This window comes from Salmo salar, chromosome 09 (genome assembly GCF_965601325.2).
Source record: "Salmo salar chromosome 09, fSalSal1, whole genome shotgun sequence".
Lineage (NCBI taxonomy): Eukaryota > Metazoa > Chordata > Actinopteri > Salmoniformes > Salmonidae > Salmo > Salmo salar.
This window is the reverse complement of record NC_138299.1, coordinates 158384501-158403263: the sequence shown is the minus strand read 5'-3', so window position 1 is coordinate 158403263 and position 18763 is coordinate 158384501. Positions and strand designations below refer to the sequence as shown.

Below are 18763 nucleotides of genomic sequence, written 5' to 3'. Positions count from 1 at the left end.
TACTAACCTGTACCCCCTGTATATAGCCTCATTACTAACCTGTACCCCCTGTATATAGCCTCATTACTACCTGTACCCCCTGTATATAGCCTCATTACTAACCTGTACCCCCTGTATATAGCCTCATTACTAACCTGTACCCCCTGTATATAGTCTCATTACTAACCTGTACCCCCTGTATATAGCCTCGCTATTGTTGCTCTTTATTATTATTTACTTCAGTTAATTTAGTAAATACTTTAGTACTTAAAACTGCATTGTTGGTTATGGGCTTGTAAGTAAGCATTTCCCTGTAAGGTTTACACCTGTTGAATTCAGCATGTGATAAATAACATTAGATTCGAATTATTGTATGTAAACCGCTGTGAAATATATTTTCAAGAACCAGAAATATTACATCTTCAGCTGGTGTACAAAACCAAAAGACGCAAAAACAAAACTTAAGAACAGGAAGCATAGAAATAACACACACAGAACATCTACAGCTTCTTAGACTTGCTTTCAATGAGTATGACAGATCTATAACTCACATTTCTATGTGAATTCGATTAGTCGACCCAAAAAGCAGCTTTAAAATAGAATATCCTGATTGATGGGGAATTATATAGTCCAGAAGAATGGGTCCAAGATCAGAGAGGGGAATATTGTATATGCAGTCTACCGGTCCATGTCCTGGAGGGGCCAGTTTCTGTCCAGAGGATAGGGGGCCATGTCCTAGAGGGGCCAGTTTCTGTCCAGAGGATAGGGGGCCATATCGTAAAGCATTAGACTGGTGGCCAGTCTGTTTAGCTACAACTTTCCACTCCTTATGCTCCAGTGGCACATGAGACCACAAGGAGTGGAAAGTACAGAAACGGTCCCTGTCCTCTGGACAGAAACGGTCCCTGTCCTCTGGACAGAAACGGTCCCTGTCCTCTGGACAGAAACGGTCCCTGTCCTCTGGACAGAAACGGTCCCTGTCCTCTGGACAGAAACGGTCCCTGTCCTCTGGACAGAAACGGTCCCTGTCCTCTGGACAGAAACGGTCCCTGTCCTCTGGACAGAAACGGTCCCTATCCTCTGGACAGAAACGGTCCCTATCCTCTGGACAGAAACGGTCCCTATCCTCTGGACAGAAACGGTCCCTATCCTCTGGACAGAAACGGTCCCTATCCTCTGGACAGAAACGGTCCCTATCCTCTGGACAGAAACGGTCCCTATCCTCTGGACAGAAACGGTCCCTGTCTAGGAATGTTATAGCTAAACAAAGCCTAGCAACCAGTCTAGGTAACAACAGCAACTGGCAGTCACCAGCGTGGGTGGGAATCGCATTCTCAAATTTATATGAATTAATTTCCATTCCATTGATAGGCAGACAACTCCTGGAAGAAAACAACCGTCAATTTCTAAATGGGGAGAAAAAATAAATGATTTTAATCCACCCGTTTGTAAGTGAGTAGGATTGATTCGAGTCCATTTGAGTCTAAATCTTGCCGGTCACAGCTCCTCTGGTCACACAGGAAGGACAGTAGTACTCCATGAGTGTGAATCTCCAGGCCGGAACACACAGGACTGACTGGGGTTTAGAAGTGAGGCCTTCTCTGCCGGGCAGTGTACTTTGTGTCAGCTCGGACTTCCCTGGGAGACAGAACACACCACAGAGAGGCAAGACTGTAAGAGACCAGCCTTTCTGTTACAGAGCCTGGTGGCTTCCTCCAAATGGGGTTGTAAGCTATATGAACATCATAATGCATGGTACAAATGTTGACCTGTACAGGATCAGGATCCCTGCCCCAATGAGGCAGAGTAGCCAGGATCCCTGCCCCAATGAGGCAGAGTGGCCAGGATCCCTGCCCCAATGAGACAGAGTAGCCAGGATCCCTGCCCCAACGAGACAGAGTAGCCAGGATCCCTGCCCCAATGAGGCAGAGTGGCCAGGATCCCTGCCCCAATGAGGCAGAGTGGCCAGGATCCCTGCCCCAATGAGACAGAGTGGCCAGGATCCCTGCCCCAATGAGGCAGAGTGGCCAGGATCCCTGCCCCAATGAGACAGAGTAGCCAGGATCCCCGCCCCAACGAGACAGTAGGCAGAGGGGTACATACCTGCCCTGTCTTCTCCTCCTCTCCTTCTTCTCTAGGATCCAGTCTTTTCCCTTCTTTGCAGACTTGCCCTTCATGTTCTTAAAGCGAGATCTTTACAAAAGACAAACAGGAAATGACCACCAGCAGACACAGGAAGGGATAGAGACACCTCAGCTCTAATCAAATCGGTAGTTATGTTTTACATATTTCAATCTTCAAACGGGCTCCGTGTCTTCTGACAGATGTGATCAGTGTCATTGTAAAGGACGTCACACTGCTTGCTAAGCCATTTCCTCCCGATTTGGTTCATACCAAGGCTCCATCCCAGGACCTCAGTCTAGCAAACACACAGGATCACCCTCCTTTAAGTGTCTTACCCAGTCGAGACACAGAAAAGCTAGCTATTTGGACGAGCAAGTGGAGACACTTCAGGCTGAGTTTCCCATATCCCCATCTGCTACATCATGTGATGTCAGAGGGAGGAAAAGCTGCCGGGCAGTAACTTTAATCAGGCAGGAAGACAGCCCTCTTGTCTCTCTGGGAGATGAGCCTGGCCTGACGACAAGACCTGTCCAAATGCCATCTACCCAACTATGTTAATGCATTGATTAATGAGTCATAATGGTGGTAATTAATCACCACAACACTTCTAAAGTAGAGGATGTTATTGCTTTACCTCTGTCCTGTGAACTGGACTTGATTTGGGACTCCCCTGTCCACTGTCTCTGACCCTAGCCCCTGAAACACAGGGAACACAAACCATCAGCGTTCAGCATTCAAGACAACAGTCTCTCCAATGAACCCTTATTATTTTTCCTCACCTTGGGTAGGGTTCCTGAAAACCCAGCGAACAGACACAGGAAGAACCTGATGAGGGAAAATCAGAGAACAATGTCAGTGTTAGTCATTTAGCAGCCACTCTTAACCAGAGCGACTTATAGTTAAGTGCATTCATCTTAAAGTAGCTAGGTGGGACAACCACATATCACAGTCATAGTAAGTAAAACCAGTCAGTAGTGTGAGTGTTCGTGCCAGAAAGACATGGGTTTGTGTGTGCGTTTTTCTAGTATAACCACCAACTGATGACCATAGAAATAGAATCTGACATCATTGACTCATTATGCCATCATTCACATAATTATGACATCATTGACTCATTATGACATCATTGACTCATTATGACATCATTGACTCATTATGACATCATTGACTTTACTGGAGAGGCACATTCAATTGGTTACATTTTTATGGTGACTACCAATCCCGGTTGGGCCGCTGGGGGACTCACTTTTTGGCCTTGGTGCTGTTAGGATAGTCCACCACCATGCCTCCACTGAAGCCTGCCTTCATGGCCTGGGATGTAATCAGTTCCAGCTGCACACAGTCAAGTCTATTACTCATATGCACAGCACAGACATGGTGTACACCGAAACGCTCGCTGGCAGGTTCACCTCTTTAATAATATCAATAGTAAAAAAGAAGTAATAAAGGTGTAATAAAATAGAACAACATTTAGTATAAATATATATAGAAGGAAGACAGTCAGCAACAGTACACAGATGAGAGGAGCAACTACAGGTTAGCAGTGGATATCAGGTGTCACGGAGTGTGTCGGCATGTTTCTGTGGAGATTAATAAACTATTTTAATATCACTGTACCTGCTCAGAGTTCTCTGGGTAAAGCTGAAACACAGCTCGGGCTCCTCTTGACTAAAAACATACGGGACAATAACAGTAGTTAGATTGGACCGAGGTCCCTAGGCAGCTCACCAGGGAGGAGTAGTTACATTGGACCGTGGTCCCTAGGCATCTCACCAGGGAGGAGTAGTTAGATTGGACCGAGGTCCCTAGGCATCTCACCAGGGAGGAGTAGTTAGATTGGACCGAGGTCCCTAGGCATCTCACCAGGGAGGAGTAGTTAGATTGGACCGAGGTCCCTAGGCATCTCACCAGGGAGTAGTAGTTAGATTGGACTGAGGTCCCTAGGCATCTCACCAGGGAGGAGTAGTTAGATTGGACCGAGGTCCCTAGGCATCTCACCAGGGAGGAGTAGTTAGATTGGACCGAGGTCCCTAGGCATCTCACCAGGGAGGAGTAGTTAGATTGGACTGAGGTCCCTAGGGATCTCACCAGGGAGGAGTAGTTAGATTGGACTGAGGTCCCTAGGCAGCTCACCAGGGAGGAGTAGTTAGATTGGACCGAGGTCCCTAGGCATCTCACCAGGGAGGAGTAGTTAGATTGGACTGAGGTCCCTAGGGATCTCACCAGGGAGTAGTAGTTAGATTGGACCGAGGTCCCTAGGCATCTCACCAGGGAGGAGTAGTTAGATTGGACCGTGGTCCCTAGGCAGCTCACCAGGGAGGAGTAGTTAGATTGGACCGAGGTCCCTAGGCATCTCACCAGGGAGTAGTAGTTAGATTGGACCGAGGTCCCTAGGCAGCTCACCAGGAGTAGTAGTTAGATTGGACCGAGGTCCCTAGGCAGCTCACCAGGGAGGAGTAGTTAGATTGGACCGAGGTCCCTAGGGATCTCACCAGGGAGGAGTAGTTAGATTGGACCGAGGTCCCTAGGCATCTCACCAGGGAGGAGTAGTTAGATTGGACTGAGGTCCCTAGGCAGCTCACCAGGGAGGAGTAGTTAGATTGGACCGAGGTCCCTAGGCAGCTCACCAGGGAGGAGTAGTTAGATTGGACCGAGGTCCCTAGGCAGCTCACCAGGGAGGAGTAGTTAGATTGGACCGAGGTCCCTAGGCAGCTCACCAGGGAGGAGTAGTTAGATTGGACCGAGGTCCCTAGGCATCTCACCAGGGAGGAGTAGTTAGATTGGACCGAGGTCCCTAGGCATCTCACCAGGGAGGAGTAGTTAGATTGGACCGAGGTCCCTAGGGATCTCACCAGGGAGGAGTAGTTAGATTGGACCGAGGTCCCTAGGCATCTCACCAGGGAGGAGTAGTTAGATTGGACTGAGGTCCCTAGGCAGCTCACCAGGGAGGAGTAGTTAGATTGGACCGAGGTCCCTAGGCAGCTCACCAGGGAGGAGTAGAGTGTACTGAAGAAGGTGTAGAGCCTCTTGTGGGGGCTGTGAGTCTTTTTGTCAGCATTGCAGAGCCACTGGAGAGCAGAAATACTGAGGGATGAGACAAAGAGAGGTAGGGGAGGACACAGACGATGGGTAGAAAGAGAAGGATGGAGACAGACAGAAGGAGACATTACTAACTCAGTCTTGACAAGTTCATCAATAGTAATTTGTCAGTAGAGAACTCAGGTATCTCTTACAGGACAGGAAGGACAAGCTCTTTACCTGATGCAGCCATCAAAGGTCCCAGGCCTGAAGGGCAATCCCTCACCCATATCCCCCAACACAAGGTCTCCCTCCACCTCCCGATCCAGCGCTACATCTAGAGACAAGGACACAGCACTGGTCAACAGCCGAGCACAACAAACAAATATTGACTGCTAGATTTCAGGTTGCTGATCCATCTCTAAATATGAATGCAATATTTTTACACCAGGAATGACACCAACCACACATGGCTGTGCTGACACCCACACTCACCCAACATGGCTGTGCTGATGTCCACTCCAACCCAGCAATGTCCCTCCTCTGACAGGTAGTCCCCACTTAGCCCAGAGCCACACCTGATGGGACAAGTTATATAGACACTCAGTCTAAAGTAGGTTTGGTGTTGTTTTGTTCTCCTACCCAGACCCATTACATCAATGAGAGCCGTAAGCAGTCCCCTGGCTGGTACACATACCCCACATCTAGCAGGAAACAGGGCTGGTCCTAATGAGAGCCCTCAGCAGTCCCCTGGCTGGTACACATACCCCACATCTAGCAGGAAACAGGGCTGGTCCTAATGAGAGCCCTCAGCAGTCCCCTGGCTGGTACACATACCCCACATCTAGCAGGAAACAGGACTGGTCCTCGGGCAGGTTCAGCAGCTCCACAGCTCTCTCAGACATCTGGCTCTGGATCTCAATCATCCGAGAACTGGAAACCAACGAGGAAATTATTTAACAGTTGATTACTTAGCTACCTCGAATCATATTAAATTCTACTGTCTCAAAGAGATTCTGTTAAGGACAGCCTCTGGTCAGTATGTAAATGGTAAAAATGCAACGATTTGTATTCAAACACAGTGATTCGTATTATGCAGCCCATAGGAGGTTATTGTCAAACTCACTTCTGAGAATATTTCTTGGCCTCCTCTTCGTTATAGAACTGCAGAACGAGTAGAAACACAAGAAGTTAAGTGCTGTGTGCAGGTAAACACAAGATGTGTCGGGGAAATGTAGTCCACATCATGAAATAAACATAACTAGTCACTTGCTAGGTAGGTATTTAGGAACAGATCACTAGCTAACTAACTTAGCAAACGTTTGTTTTCTTCCAGTTAATGCGGCTAACGTTAGCTAGCTCTCGTCTGTCTTTCAACAACAACAACAACAACAACAACAACAACGATGAAAATATCATACTAACAATTTCAGGCGGAGCCATATGCTCGGGTCTTCGACAACTTGAGGCCATGTCTAATAGTGTTTACTACAAGATATCTACGAATGATCGATTTAAACCAAAAAGCTTAAACGTTTTTATGACGTCTGGTTACAGCTGAGGCTCCACATGTACGTGTGACGTAGAATTTCAGCGACAAGGAAAGACGCACGTAATTAAAGCGACAGCCGCATAGTTGGGGAATAAAACAATACTGTCAGAAACGACAAAAACAACCACAACGGCCTATGGAATGAAATGCATATCTAAACACCATTTTAAAGCATAGGAAAAATTAATTTGCACAAGACCATCAAATCAGAGAGGAAGAGGCGATATTTGAGAACGTTTAAACCTCAATGTCCTCGTATATGATTGGATGACAGAATAGGTTTTGTGACCACATCCCATTTATATATTCTGTCATTGGTCTGCTATACATTTAACCGGATCCCACCCCTGTCTTCTTCGCTTCTGGCATTTCTCCATGGCCGCTGTACCTGCTGCTACGGGAGAATGGCGGAGGTCAGTCGGAGATTGGGGAGCGGACTTTACAGTTTTTCAGCTATCAGAAACGCACCGATTCACTCCATCCCCTGCGCCGAAGGTCGACCACACGAAACGATGTCAGTAGTAACAGCAGCAACCTCTATAATTGGAGCCAGAACCTGTAAAGCCAAGGTAACCGGCCAAGGGATTTACTTATGTCACCCGGTGTCAACAAGGGACAGTCAGGCGAGTTCCTGGGAACCGGAACATAAAAACCTCAAAGAGAATGCACAGGAATGCACGGATATAGAGCACATTGACCAAATACTTTCTAGGCTTAAACACGAGGAGAGACTGGGGTATGGGACATTACTTTGGTCAAGTAGTGACTTGCTTTTATTAGACATTAATGCTAAACCTGCTATCAAATTAGCAACTGTTCAGGATAGTGAACTCAGACGGTCACCTTTGAACCTGTGGCCCAGTGTACAGCCTCTGTCCCAGGGTTACCTAGTAACGGTGCACAGGATGACGTGTTGGAATAACAGAGGTGTTGTCATGGCCACCTTACACCCTGAAATCTTTGGGTTACCTCAGCAGCTCCGAGCATTCAGCACGGTCATGCTCAACCTCTCAGAGCACCAGTCAGGCCAGTTTAGACCTCACCCAGAGGTCTCCACCAGGGCTTACAGCTGGAGGAGCAAAAACAACCAGTCAGACTTCCCGCCGCTTCACAGGAGCAGAACGGCCTACTACGACATCCTCCGAGTGTCCCCAAGCGCCACCCAATCCCAAATAAAGACAGCATATTACAAGCAGTCGTTCATCTACCACCCAGACAAGAACCCAGACAACGAGGAAGCCACCCAGCGTTTCTCTGAGATCAGCGAGGCCTATAGCGTGCTGGGGAGCATGGTCCTGAAGAGGAAGTACGACCGCGGCATCCTCAGTGGGTCAGACGTCCAGGGGGCCGGCAGACCCTCGGAACGGGAGTCTACCTCCAGCAACAGAGCCTCTGGCCCACAGCAGTATCAACAACAGCAGAGGTCCCGGCGGTTCTCCAACGTTGGAGGGAAGGCCATGTTTGACTTTGATGCCTTCTTCCAGGCTCACTATGGAGAGCAGCTGCAGAGGGAGAAGGAGCTGAGGGCCAGAAGGGCCCAGTACCAGCAGAAACAGCAGCAGGATTATAAGCAGTGGAAGCTGGGGAAGATGTTGGAGATTACTGTCGGGGTGCTGCTGGCCATGGGAGGGGTCATCTTTTTCAGTATCACCAGGTCCTGAAATAGAAATAAACCAATCTGTCTCTACCTACCTGGTGAGGTTCTGTTTTTGGACAGGTGGTTGCTTGAAGTGTTTCACAATGTTTCAATTTCTCTCTCCCCAGGTTATTTTCACAGCAAACCGTTGACTTTTAACAAGAATAGCAGAAACTGATGTCACTAATGGACTCTACTCTCCATAGTGTCATTATCAGGACTGATGCCAGGCTTTAGCCTACTTCCTTTCTACACAACTGATTATAGCCACATGTACATGGCCAAGCTATTGTAAAAACTCAATCAAACCACAGTCAGTTGTTTTATACAGAGAGGATTTAGTTAAGTAGGATCTCCATTAGCTGTTATGCATGCAGCAGATACTCTTCCTGGGGTCCACACATTTACATTGACCTTTTAGTGATGCAGCAGATACTCTTCCTGGGGTCAACACATTTACATTGACCTTTTAGTGATTCAGCAGATACTCTTCCTGGGGTCAACACATTTACATTGACCTTTTAGTGATTCAGCAGATACTCTTCCTGGGGTCAACACATTTACATTGACCTTTTAGTGATTCAGCAGATACTCTTCCTGGGGTCAACACATTTACATTGACCTTTTAGTGATTCAGCAGATACTCTTCCTGGGGTCAACACATTTACATTGACCTTTTAGTGATTCAGCAGATACTCTTCCTGGGGTCAACACATTTACATTGACCTTTTAGTGATTCAGCAGATACTCTTCCTGGGGTCAACACATTTACATTGACCTTTTAGTGATTCAGCAGATACTCTTCCTGGGGTCAACACATTTACATTGACCTTTTAGTGATGCAGCAGATACTCTTCCTGGGGTCAACACATTTACATTGACCTTTTAGTGATTCAGCAGATACTCTTCCTGGGGTCAACACATTTACATTGACCTTTTAGTGATTTAGCAGACACTCTTATCCAGAGCGACTTATAGCAGTACATTCACCTTAAGATAGCTAGGTGGGACAATGACATATCACAGGCATAGTAAGTACACTTTTCCTCAATAAAGTAGCTATCAGGTTGGTTGGGGGGGTTATTTACGATACTCTGAAGTGGAAGGGTTTCAGGTGCTTTCGGAAGATGGGAAGGGCTTCAGGGGGAAGATGGGAAGGGCTTCAGGGGGAAGATGGGAAGGGTTTCAGGGGGAAGATGGGAAGGGTTTCAGGGGGAAGATGGGAAGGGCTTCAGGGGGAAGATGGGAAGGGTTTCAGGGGGAAGATGGGAAGGGTTTCAGGGGGAAGATGGGAAGGGTTCAGGGGAAGATGGGAAGGGCTTCAGGGGGAAGATGGGAAGGGCTTCAGGGGGAAGATGGGAAGGGCTTCAGGGGGAAGATGGGAAGGGCTTCAGGGGGAAGATGGGAAGGGTTTCAGGGGGAAGATGGGAAGGGTTTCAGGGGGAAGATGGGAAGGGTTTCAGGGGGAAGATGGGAAGGGTTTCAGGGGGAAGATGGGAAGGGTTTCAGGGGGTGGGCGGGTTTCGGGGAAGATGGGAAGGGCTTCAGGGGGAAGATGGGAAGGGCTTCAGGGGGAAGATGGGAAGGGCTTCAGGGGGAAGATGGGAAGGGCTTCAGGGGGAAGATGGGAAGGGCTTCAGGGGGAAGATGGGAAGGGTTTCAGGGGGAAGATGGGAAGGGTTTCAGGTGCTTTCGGAAGATGGGAAGGGCTTCAGGGGGAAGATGGGAAGGGTTTCAGGGGGAAGATGGGAAGGGTTTCAGGGGGAGGGGGTTCAGGGGGAAGATGGGAAGGGTTTCAGGGGGAGAGGGATCGGGGGAAGGGTTTCAGGGGGAAGATGGGAAGGGTTTCAGGGGGAGGGAAGGGTTTCAGGGGGAAGATGGGAAGGGCGGGGGGGTTCAGGGGGAAGATGGGAAGGGCTTCAGGGGGAAGATGGGAAGGGCTTCAGGGGGAAGATGGGAAGGGCTTCAGGGGAAGATGGGAAGGGTTTCAGGGGGAAGATGGAAGGGTTTCAGGGGGAAGATGGGAAGGGAAGATGGAAGGGTTTCAGGGGGAAGGGTTTCAGGGGGAAGATGGGAAGGGCTTCAGGGGGAAGATGGGAAGGGCTTCAGGGGGAAGATGGGAAGGGCTTCAGGGGAAGATGGGAAGGGTTTCAGGGGAAGATGGAAGGGTTTCAGGGGGAAGATGGGAAGGGAAGATGGGAAGGGCTTCAGGGGGAAGATGGGAAGGGTTTCAGGGGGAAGATGGGAAGGGCTTCAGGGGAAGATGGGAAGGGAAGATGGAAGGGTTTCGGGGAAGATGGAAGGGCTTCAGGGGGAAGATGGGAAGGGCTTCAGGGGGAAGATGGAAGGGCTTCAGGGGGAAGATGGGAAGGGCTTCAGGGGGAAGATGGAAGGGCTTCAGGGGGAAGATGGGAAGGGTTTCAGGGGGAAGATGGAAGGGCTTCAGGGGGAAGATGGGAAGGGCTTCAGGGGGAAGATGGAAGGGCTTCAGGGGGAAGATGGGAAGGGTTTCAGGGGGAAGATGGGAAGGGTTTCAGGGAGAAGATGGTTCTACTTTTGGGGCGCCAGGACAGAGAGGAGCTTGGACTGGGCTGCAAAACACAAAACATAAAATACATGTTCAGAGTACAGAACATTTACTTTATATACAAGAACAACAAGATGATAATAATACATCAATATAAAATAATAAATTATAATGACACAACTGAATTGTGGTTGTTTATAGAGATCTCGGATGATGACTTCATCCCTGTTTCTATTGGTCCAGTCGGAGTTGATACAGTGAATAGGTCTGATACTTGGCACTGGTTTAAGATAGAACTATTGTAACGTTTGGCCAGGGACTACAGTGTTGTAAGGATTGTGGAATATACAGTAGATATTTTTTATTTTATTTATTTTTATTTAACCTTAATTTAACTAGGCAAGTCAGTTAAAAATAAAAAAAATCTTATTTACAAAGTCTACCAAAAGGCCTCTTGCTGGGGACGGGGACCTGGGATTAAAAATAACAACAAATACAATAGAAATATAGGACAAAACACACATCACCACAAGAGAGACAACACAACACTACATAAAGAGAGATCTAAGACAACAACATAGCAAGGCAGCAACACATGACAACACAGCATGGTAGCAACACAACAGGACAACACAGCATGGTAGCAACACAACAGGACAACACAGCATGGTAGCAACACAATATGACGACAACATGGTAGCAACACAACATGACAACAACATGGTAGCAACACAATATGACGACAACATGGTAGCAACACAACATGGAACAAACATTGTTAAGCACAGACAACAGCACAAAGGGCAAGAAGGTAGAGACAACAATACATCACGTGAAGCAGCCACCACTGTCAGTAAGAGTGACCATGATTGACTGTTTGAATGAAGAGATGGAGATTTAACATATGAATAAAATAATAGGTACTCATTGTATTTCGGGGTAATGGCTGTTGTTCTTTTCTAACTGTGTCACTTGTCAAATCAACCTTTCTGTCGTTCCATCCTGATTTCTGGGTCAACATTAACGTCACAATATAAATATATTAAAGCAATTAACTCCATGTTACCTCTTGACTTTAGTGATCACAATTAAAATGGTTATGACTTTTGAATGAAAACGTATTTCTCACAATTGGTCATTAAGTAGTCTCTACCTCTGTAGTAGTACTCTAGTCTCTACCTCTGTAGTAGTACTCTAGTAGTACTCTAGTCTCTACCTCTGTAGTAGTACTCTAGTCTCTACCTCTGTAGTAGTACTGTAGTAGTACACTAGTCTCTACCTCTGTAGTAGTACTCTAGTCTCTACCTCTGTAGTAGTACTCTAGTAGTACTCTAGTCTCTACCTCTGTAGTAGTACTGTAGTAGTACTCTAGTCTCTACCTCTGTAGTAGTACTCTAGTCTTTACCTCTGTAGTAGTACTCTAGTCTCTACCTCTGTAGTAGTACACTAGTCTCTACCTCTGTAGTAGTTCTCTAGTCTCTACCTCTGTAGTAGTACTCTAGTAGTACTCTAGTCTCTACCTCTGTAGTAGTACTGTAGTAGTACTCTAGTCTCTACCTCTGTAGTAGTACTCTAGTCTCTACCTCTGTAGTAGTACTCTAGTAGTACTCTAGTCTCTACCTCTGTAGTAGTACTGTAGTAGTACTCTAGTCTCTACCTCTGTAGTAGTACTCTAGTAGTACACTAGTCTCTACCTCTGTAGTAGTACTCTAGTAGTACACTAGTCTCTACCTCTGTAGTAGTACTGTAGTAGTACACTAGTCTCTACCTCTGTAGTAGTACTCTAGTAGTACTCTAGTCTCTACCTCTGTAGTAGTACTCTAGTCTCTACCTCTGTAGTAGTACTCTAGTCTCTACCTCTGTAGTAGTACTCTAGTAGTACTCTAGTCTCTACCTCTGTAGTAGTACTGTAGTAGTACTCTAGTAGTACACTAGTCTCTACCTCTGTAGTAGTACTCTAGTAGTACACTAGTCTCTACCTCTGTAGTAGTACTCTAGTAGTACACTAGTCTCTACCTCTGTAGTAGTACTCTAGTAGTACACTAGTCTCTACCTCTGTAGTAGTACTGTAGTAGTACACTAGTCTCTACCTCTGTAGTAGTACTCTAGTCTCTACCTCTGTAGTAGTACTCTAGTCTCTACCTCTGTAGTAGTACTCTAGTAGTACTCTAGTCTCTACCTCTGTAGTAGTACTCTAGTAGTACTCTAGTCTCTACCTCTGTAGTAGTACTCTAGTAGTACTCTAGTCTCTACCTCTGTAGTAGTACTCTAGTCTCTACCTCTGTAGTAGTACTGTATTCTCTACCTCTGTAGTAGTACACTAGTCTTTACCTCTGTAGTAGTACTGTATTCTCTACCTCTGTAGTAGTACTCTAGTCTCTACCTCTGTAGTAGTACACTAGTCTTTACCTCTGTAGTAGTACACTAGTCTCTACCTCTGTAGTAGTACTCTAGTCTCTACCTCTGTAGTAGTACTGTAGTATCTGAAATGCAGAGGAGGCTGCTGAGGGGAGGAAGGCTCATAATAATGGCTGGAATGGAGTCAATGGAATTTGTAAGTCGCTCTGGATAAGAGCGTCTGCTAAATGACGTAAATGTAAAATGTAAATGTATCAACCGCATGGAAACCATGTATTTAATACAATTCCACTCATTCCGCTCCAGCCATTACCACGAGCCCATCCTCCCCAATTAACGTGCCACCAACCTCCTGTGCTGAAATCCCAGACAAGTGTATGCTGGGATGTTATTTATGTGAGGCGGCAGGTACCCTAGTTAGAGCGTTGGGCCAGTAACCCAAAGGATTCTGGATCCAATCCTTCTGCTGACAAGGTAAAAAAAATCATCTGTCATTTTGCCCCTGAACAAGGCAGTTAACCCTTCGTTCCTCAGTAGGCCGTCATTGTAAATAAGAATTTGTTATTTTAACTGACTTGCGTAGTTAAATAAAAGGTTAAATACAATAGACCTAGAAGACAAGTCAATAAGCACAGTGTTTGTCCACTAGATGGCTCTGTTCTCCATCAGTTAAAAACAAGCCTTTTCTCATGGACTTATTACTGAGCAGTGTTCAATTCAATATGCTGTGTTGTGATGCAAGGGTTGGTGCTAAATCAAATGTCCTGTGGGTTGCTTAGAAACAGAAGACATGACAGGGCCGTTGTAACCGTTTGCTCACATGTTTTATTCACAGAAATATAAAGCATTATGTCAAGTACATCACTTTGTACAAAAGTTCACAGACTCTTCAAAACTCAGCCACACAACAGAAATCAGCATTAAATGTTAAGAAATGAAGTGGAAACCGCTCCGGCATTAGCCTCTGATATGTGAACAAGTCTGCTGTGACTCACCGGTTACACTGAGGATCTCACTGAGAACAATGGAGAAGAATGATGACATCAAATAAGACTCGATAGGAAATTTGTCATGTACAAAAACGGGCGGAGGAATACTCTTGAAAAATACGATTTGAATTTCCACATGTAGCTGCTGTCGTTCTCTATCAGTCTGATTATAGGGAAACGGGCGGTGTCTGTCAGTCTGATTATAGGGAAACGGGCGGTGTCTGTCAGTCTGATTATAGGGAAACGGACGGTGTCTGTCAGTCTGATTATAGGGAAACGGGCGGTGTCTGTCAGTCTGATTATAGGGAAACGGACGGTGTCTGTCAGTCTGATTATAGGGAAACGGACGGTGTCTGTCAGTCTGATTATAGGGAAACGGGCGGTGTCTGTCAGTCTGATTATAGGGAAACGGACGGTGTCTGTCAGTCTGATTATAGGGAAACGGACGGTGTCCGTCAGTCTGATTATAGGGAAACGGGCGGTGTCCGTCAGTCTGATTATAGGGAAACGGGCGGTGTCGCCATAATGACCACGTTATACAGGACGGAAGTACAGCGTTTTCTGATTACAAAATGCTATTTCAATAATAACCTATTGCCGATTCAGCCTTCGAGGGGAGACCACCAGGCCACCAGGCCATCTGAACAGTTCACCAGCAGGTCACACACACAACGATGCAGCGGTGCCATTACGTAGCACTAAGTCCCCCAAACTACGGTCGTCAAGTCCCCCAAACTACGGTCGTCAAGTCCCCCTAACTACGGTCGTCAAGTCCCCCTAACTACGGTCGTCAAGCCCCCCTAACTACGGTCGTCAAGTCCCCCTAACTACGGTCGTCAAGTCCCCCTAACTACGGTCGTCAAGTCCCCCTAACTACGGTCGTCAAGTCCCCCTAACTACGGTCGTCAAGTCCCCCTAACTACGGTCGTCAAGTCCCCCTGTTTCTGCTTGTTTTCCTGTATTCTAATTCCACAATCAAGTTGTTGAGAATGTTCCAAACCAACTTTAAAATGAGTCAAGTCTTCAGATACCTTGGACAGACGGCCATCACACAAAGAGGAGGTCCAGGACCAGGGTCAGGAAACGTTACTGTAGCACATCAATCATCACAAACATCAGTCTTCAGGCTGTACATCACACCAGAGATTAGTCAAACCCATAGAGGTCACCCAGAACAACCCTCCTTCCTCCTCCCTCCTTCCTCCTCCCTCCTCAGGTTCTGTTGTTTTCATCGTGTAACTTTACAACTTCAACTGCCATAGATGATCATATCGCTGTCGCTTGGCTCTCAGACAGTTGTCTTGTAGGCACTTGCCAGTGGCGCAGCGGTCTAAGACACTGTCTCTCAGTGCAAGAGGCGTCACTGCAGTCCCTGGTTCGAATCCAGGCTACATCACATCTGACTGTGTATTGGGAGTCCCATAGTGTGGCGCACAATTGGCCCAGCGTTGTCCGGGGCAGGCCGTCATTGTAAATAAGAATTTATTCTTAACTGACTTGCCAAGTTACATAAAAAAATACAATATATCACTTAAATTCTGCATTGTCCCCAACAACAGTCCATATATGCCTGGAAGCAAAACATGTTGAATATTATGCATTGAATTTGACTGAATTACAGTAGTGAAAATGTTGCTGGCTGCATCATGTTGATATGTGAGTGGAAATGCTGGGTTCTGGTAGTGGATCATGTTTTCAAGTCAATTCCATAGAAATTCCAGTCAATTCAGGAAGTATTGGAACTTTCAATTCTCTTTAAATGTTTTTTTTTTAAGAGGACAACGTGGAATTAGAATGGGGTTAACTTTCTGCATGACTGGAATTCCAAAGGGAATCGACCCCCAACCCTGCACGTTTTATCCCTCTGACCTGATGTCATCACGGCCAATGAGACGGCCAGTCAGTCACAATCATATCAGGTCAAAGGTCCTTTGTGACTGACAGGCACTAAGATCTTTTGACACTAAGAAAATATCCATCTCTGAAATGACACTAACACACCCTTACCATTCATTTTGTTTTGCAAAGCTATAGGAGAAGAAAGTACTTGGAACTCCCCTTGGGGACAGCGAGGATATCCGGGACAGACTACAAGCAGCTTCACAAACATTAGAGATATGCTCAGGAGGGCTTGGGGAGGAAAACCATTTATTACGGGTGGCTTCACCTCTTGATCACTTAGCAGGGCAGTGACAGAGGCTTTGTTCCTAGGGAACTGTGGGTAGGGCGGACAGGGAGTCATCTGGTGAAGTGAATCAAAACCTCCACTCAACTACTTCCTTTCTCTCGTTCTCCATCCTTCCCTCTCTCTCATCTCTCTTTCACCATCCCTCCCTCCCTCTCTCTCATCTCTCCTTCCTTCTCCCTCCCTCTCTCTCATCTCTCCTTCCTTCTCTCTCCCCCTCTCTCCTTCTCCCCCTATCTCTCAACTTCTCCCTCCCTCCCTCTCTCTCTCATCTCTCTTTTCTTCATCCCTCCCTCCCTTTCTCTCATCCCTCTCTCCTTCTCCCTCCCTCTCTCTCCTTCTCTCTCATCTCTCTCTCATCTCCCTCTCCTTATCCCTCCCTCTCATCTCTCTCTTCTTATCCCTCCCTCTCTCCTTCTCCCCCTCTCTCATCTCTCTCCTTCTCCCTCCCTCCCTCCCTCCCTCCCTCGCTCCCATCTCTCTCCTTCTCCCCCTATCTCTCTCCTTCTCCCTCCCTCCCTCTCTCTCTTATCTCTTTTCTTCTCCATCCCTCCCTCCCTTTCTCTCATCCCTCTCTCCTTCTCCCTCCCTCTCTCTCCTTCTCTCTCCCTCTCTCATCTCTCTCTCCTTCTCTCATCTCCCTCTCCTTATCCCTCCCTCCCATCTCTCTCTCTCCTTATCCCCCCCTCTCTCCTCCCCCCTCTCTCTCATCTCTCTCCTTCTCCCTCCCTCCCTCCCTCCTCTCTCTCTCCCTCTCTCATCTCTCTCTCCTCCATCCCTCTCTCTCTCATCTCTCTCCTTCTCCCTCCCCCTCATCTCTCTCATCTCTCTCCTTCTCCATCTCTCTCTCCTTCTCATCTCTCTCTCCTCCATCCCTCTCTCCTCTCTCTCCTCCATCCCTCTCTCCATCTCCATCCCTCTCATCTCTCTCCTTCTCCCTCCCTCTCTCATCTCATCTCTCTCTCCTCCATCCCTCCATCCCTCACCTTCCTATTCCCCTCTCATTATCTCCTTCTCCCTCCCTCTCTCTCTCTCTCTCTCTCTCTCGCTCTCTCTCCTTCTCTCATACCTCCCTCCCTCCCTCCCTCCCCCTCTCCTTATCCCTCTCTCTCTCTCCTTCTCCCTCCCTATCTCTCTCTCTTTCTCCCTCCCCCCTCTCATCTCTCTCCTCACACTCAAGTCTAAATCATCAGTTTCTTCATATATTTAAATGTCAGCTGCTGATGAGGGTGACCAAAGATCCAACGGCTAACTGGACACAGACTGGCATACAGTCTGATATGCTTCCTTGTCACATTGGAGAAACAGCACATCTCTTGGAAAACAAACAAGAAAATAAACAAGATAATTAGTGATCCATGTCCATCCACACACAGCACTCCCCTGCCATCCATGGCCTTTCACCTATTGGGTCCAAATCCCTGCACGTCCTGTGTCTCAGCCAATGAGAGCTCCCGGGTTTGGTTGTGCCCAGTCTCAGTAGAAGGAGTACTGGTTCTCCACAGCTCTGGCCCTGCGTGTTCCGTCTGTCTCTTGGTAGTCCTCCGAGGCGCCACTAGAGGGATCTAACAGACGCTCTGCGCTGTTACTCCTGCTAACCAGCCCCCCTTCTTCTTCTCCTCCTCCTCCTCCTCCTCCTCCTCCTCCGCTGCCTGGCTCACCACGGGAGAGGGAAGGAAGAGCGGTTGGTGAGGATGAGGAGCTGGAGGAGAGCTGGGTGTCGGAGGTGGGCCCTGCCGGCTGTGAGACCCCAGGGAGGTGAAGGGTTGGCTGGGCTGGGTCAGTCCAGCAGCCTTGGTCCCTGGGTGGGGTTGGGAGCTGAGGCGCGGTCACATCTGTGTGAGAGCAGTAGAGAGAGACGGGATATCTGTCTGTAAGAAAAGAGAAGTGTTTTTAGAGACCTGATACAGTTCATTTTATAAACGTATCTTTCATTAAAATGCCAAAGATAAACACAAGATCAAGTGTTGACCTTTTAAGCATTTCACTGTAAGATTCTACACCTGTTGTATTCGGCGCAAGTGAGAAATAAAATGTGATTTGATCTACAACAGCAGCAGCAGCAGCAGCAGCGATAAAGACACGGCTGAGCAGCGTGTATGAATAAAGCCTTTTACACACAGCATCAACAACCCACTCAGTGTGTCTGTGTAGACCCAGGGCCATGGGTGGAAACAGAGGGTCTCTTTGTGAGTGTTGGGTTGGGGCTGGAGCCTGGGCCTGTATGCAAAAACCAGTGTGGTATAATCACCCTCTCTCTCCCCCCCCCCGTCTCCCCCCTTGCACAGGAGGGCATTCATCCCTTGCCAGGTGAGGGTGTGGGGGAGGAAGGACGAGGCTAGTTGACTGCGTTTCTGTGTTGGTTTCCTCAGTTTAAGGACTAACCTGTAGTTAA

The 18763-nt window shown here is 47.5% G+C and overlaps 3 protein-coding genes across 3 annotated transcripts in view; 1 reads left to right on the top strand and 2 right to left on the bottom strand.

Moving 5' to 3' along the window:
* Positions 1-350: 350 nt before the first annotated feature.
* On the bottom strand, positions 351-6697 carry bud23 (BUD23 rRNA methyltransferase and ribosome maturation factor). Its single transcript, NM_001165274.2, is given in 8 exon segments — positions 351-679; positions 4559-4820; positions 5046-5187; positions 5362-5458; positions 5617-5699; positions 5959-6054; positions 6248-6285; positions 6547-6697. Coding segments are annotated over 8 exon segments (816 nt in total). The 5' UTR covers positions 6595-6697; the 3' UTR covers positions 351-629.
* Positions 6698-7052: 355 nt separating this feature from the next.
* dnajc30b (DnaJ (Hsp40) homolog, subfamily C, member 30b) lies at positions 7053-8359 on the top strand. Its single transcript, NM_001141018.1, is given in 1 exon segment — positions 7053-8359. A coding segment is annotated over 1 exon segment (1257 nt). The 5' UTR covers positions 7053-7077; the 3' UTR covers positions 8335-8359.
* Positions 8360-14000: 5641 nt separating this feature from the next.
* The window catches only part of LOC106613312 (SH2B adapter protein 2), a 53194-nt gene continuing 48431 nt past the window's right edge, over positions 14001-18763 (bottom strand). The window contains exon 9 of the mRNA XM_082956496.1: positions 14001-18239. Coding sequence (XP_082812622.1) covers positions 17845-18239 — 395 coding nt within the window. The 3' untranslated portion in view covers positions 14001-17844. The remainder of the gene's footprint in view (positions 18240-18763) is intronic.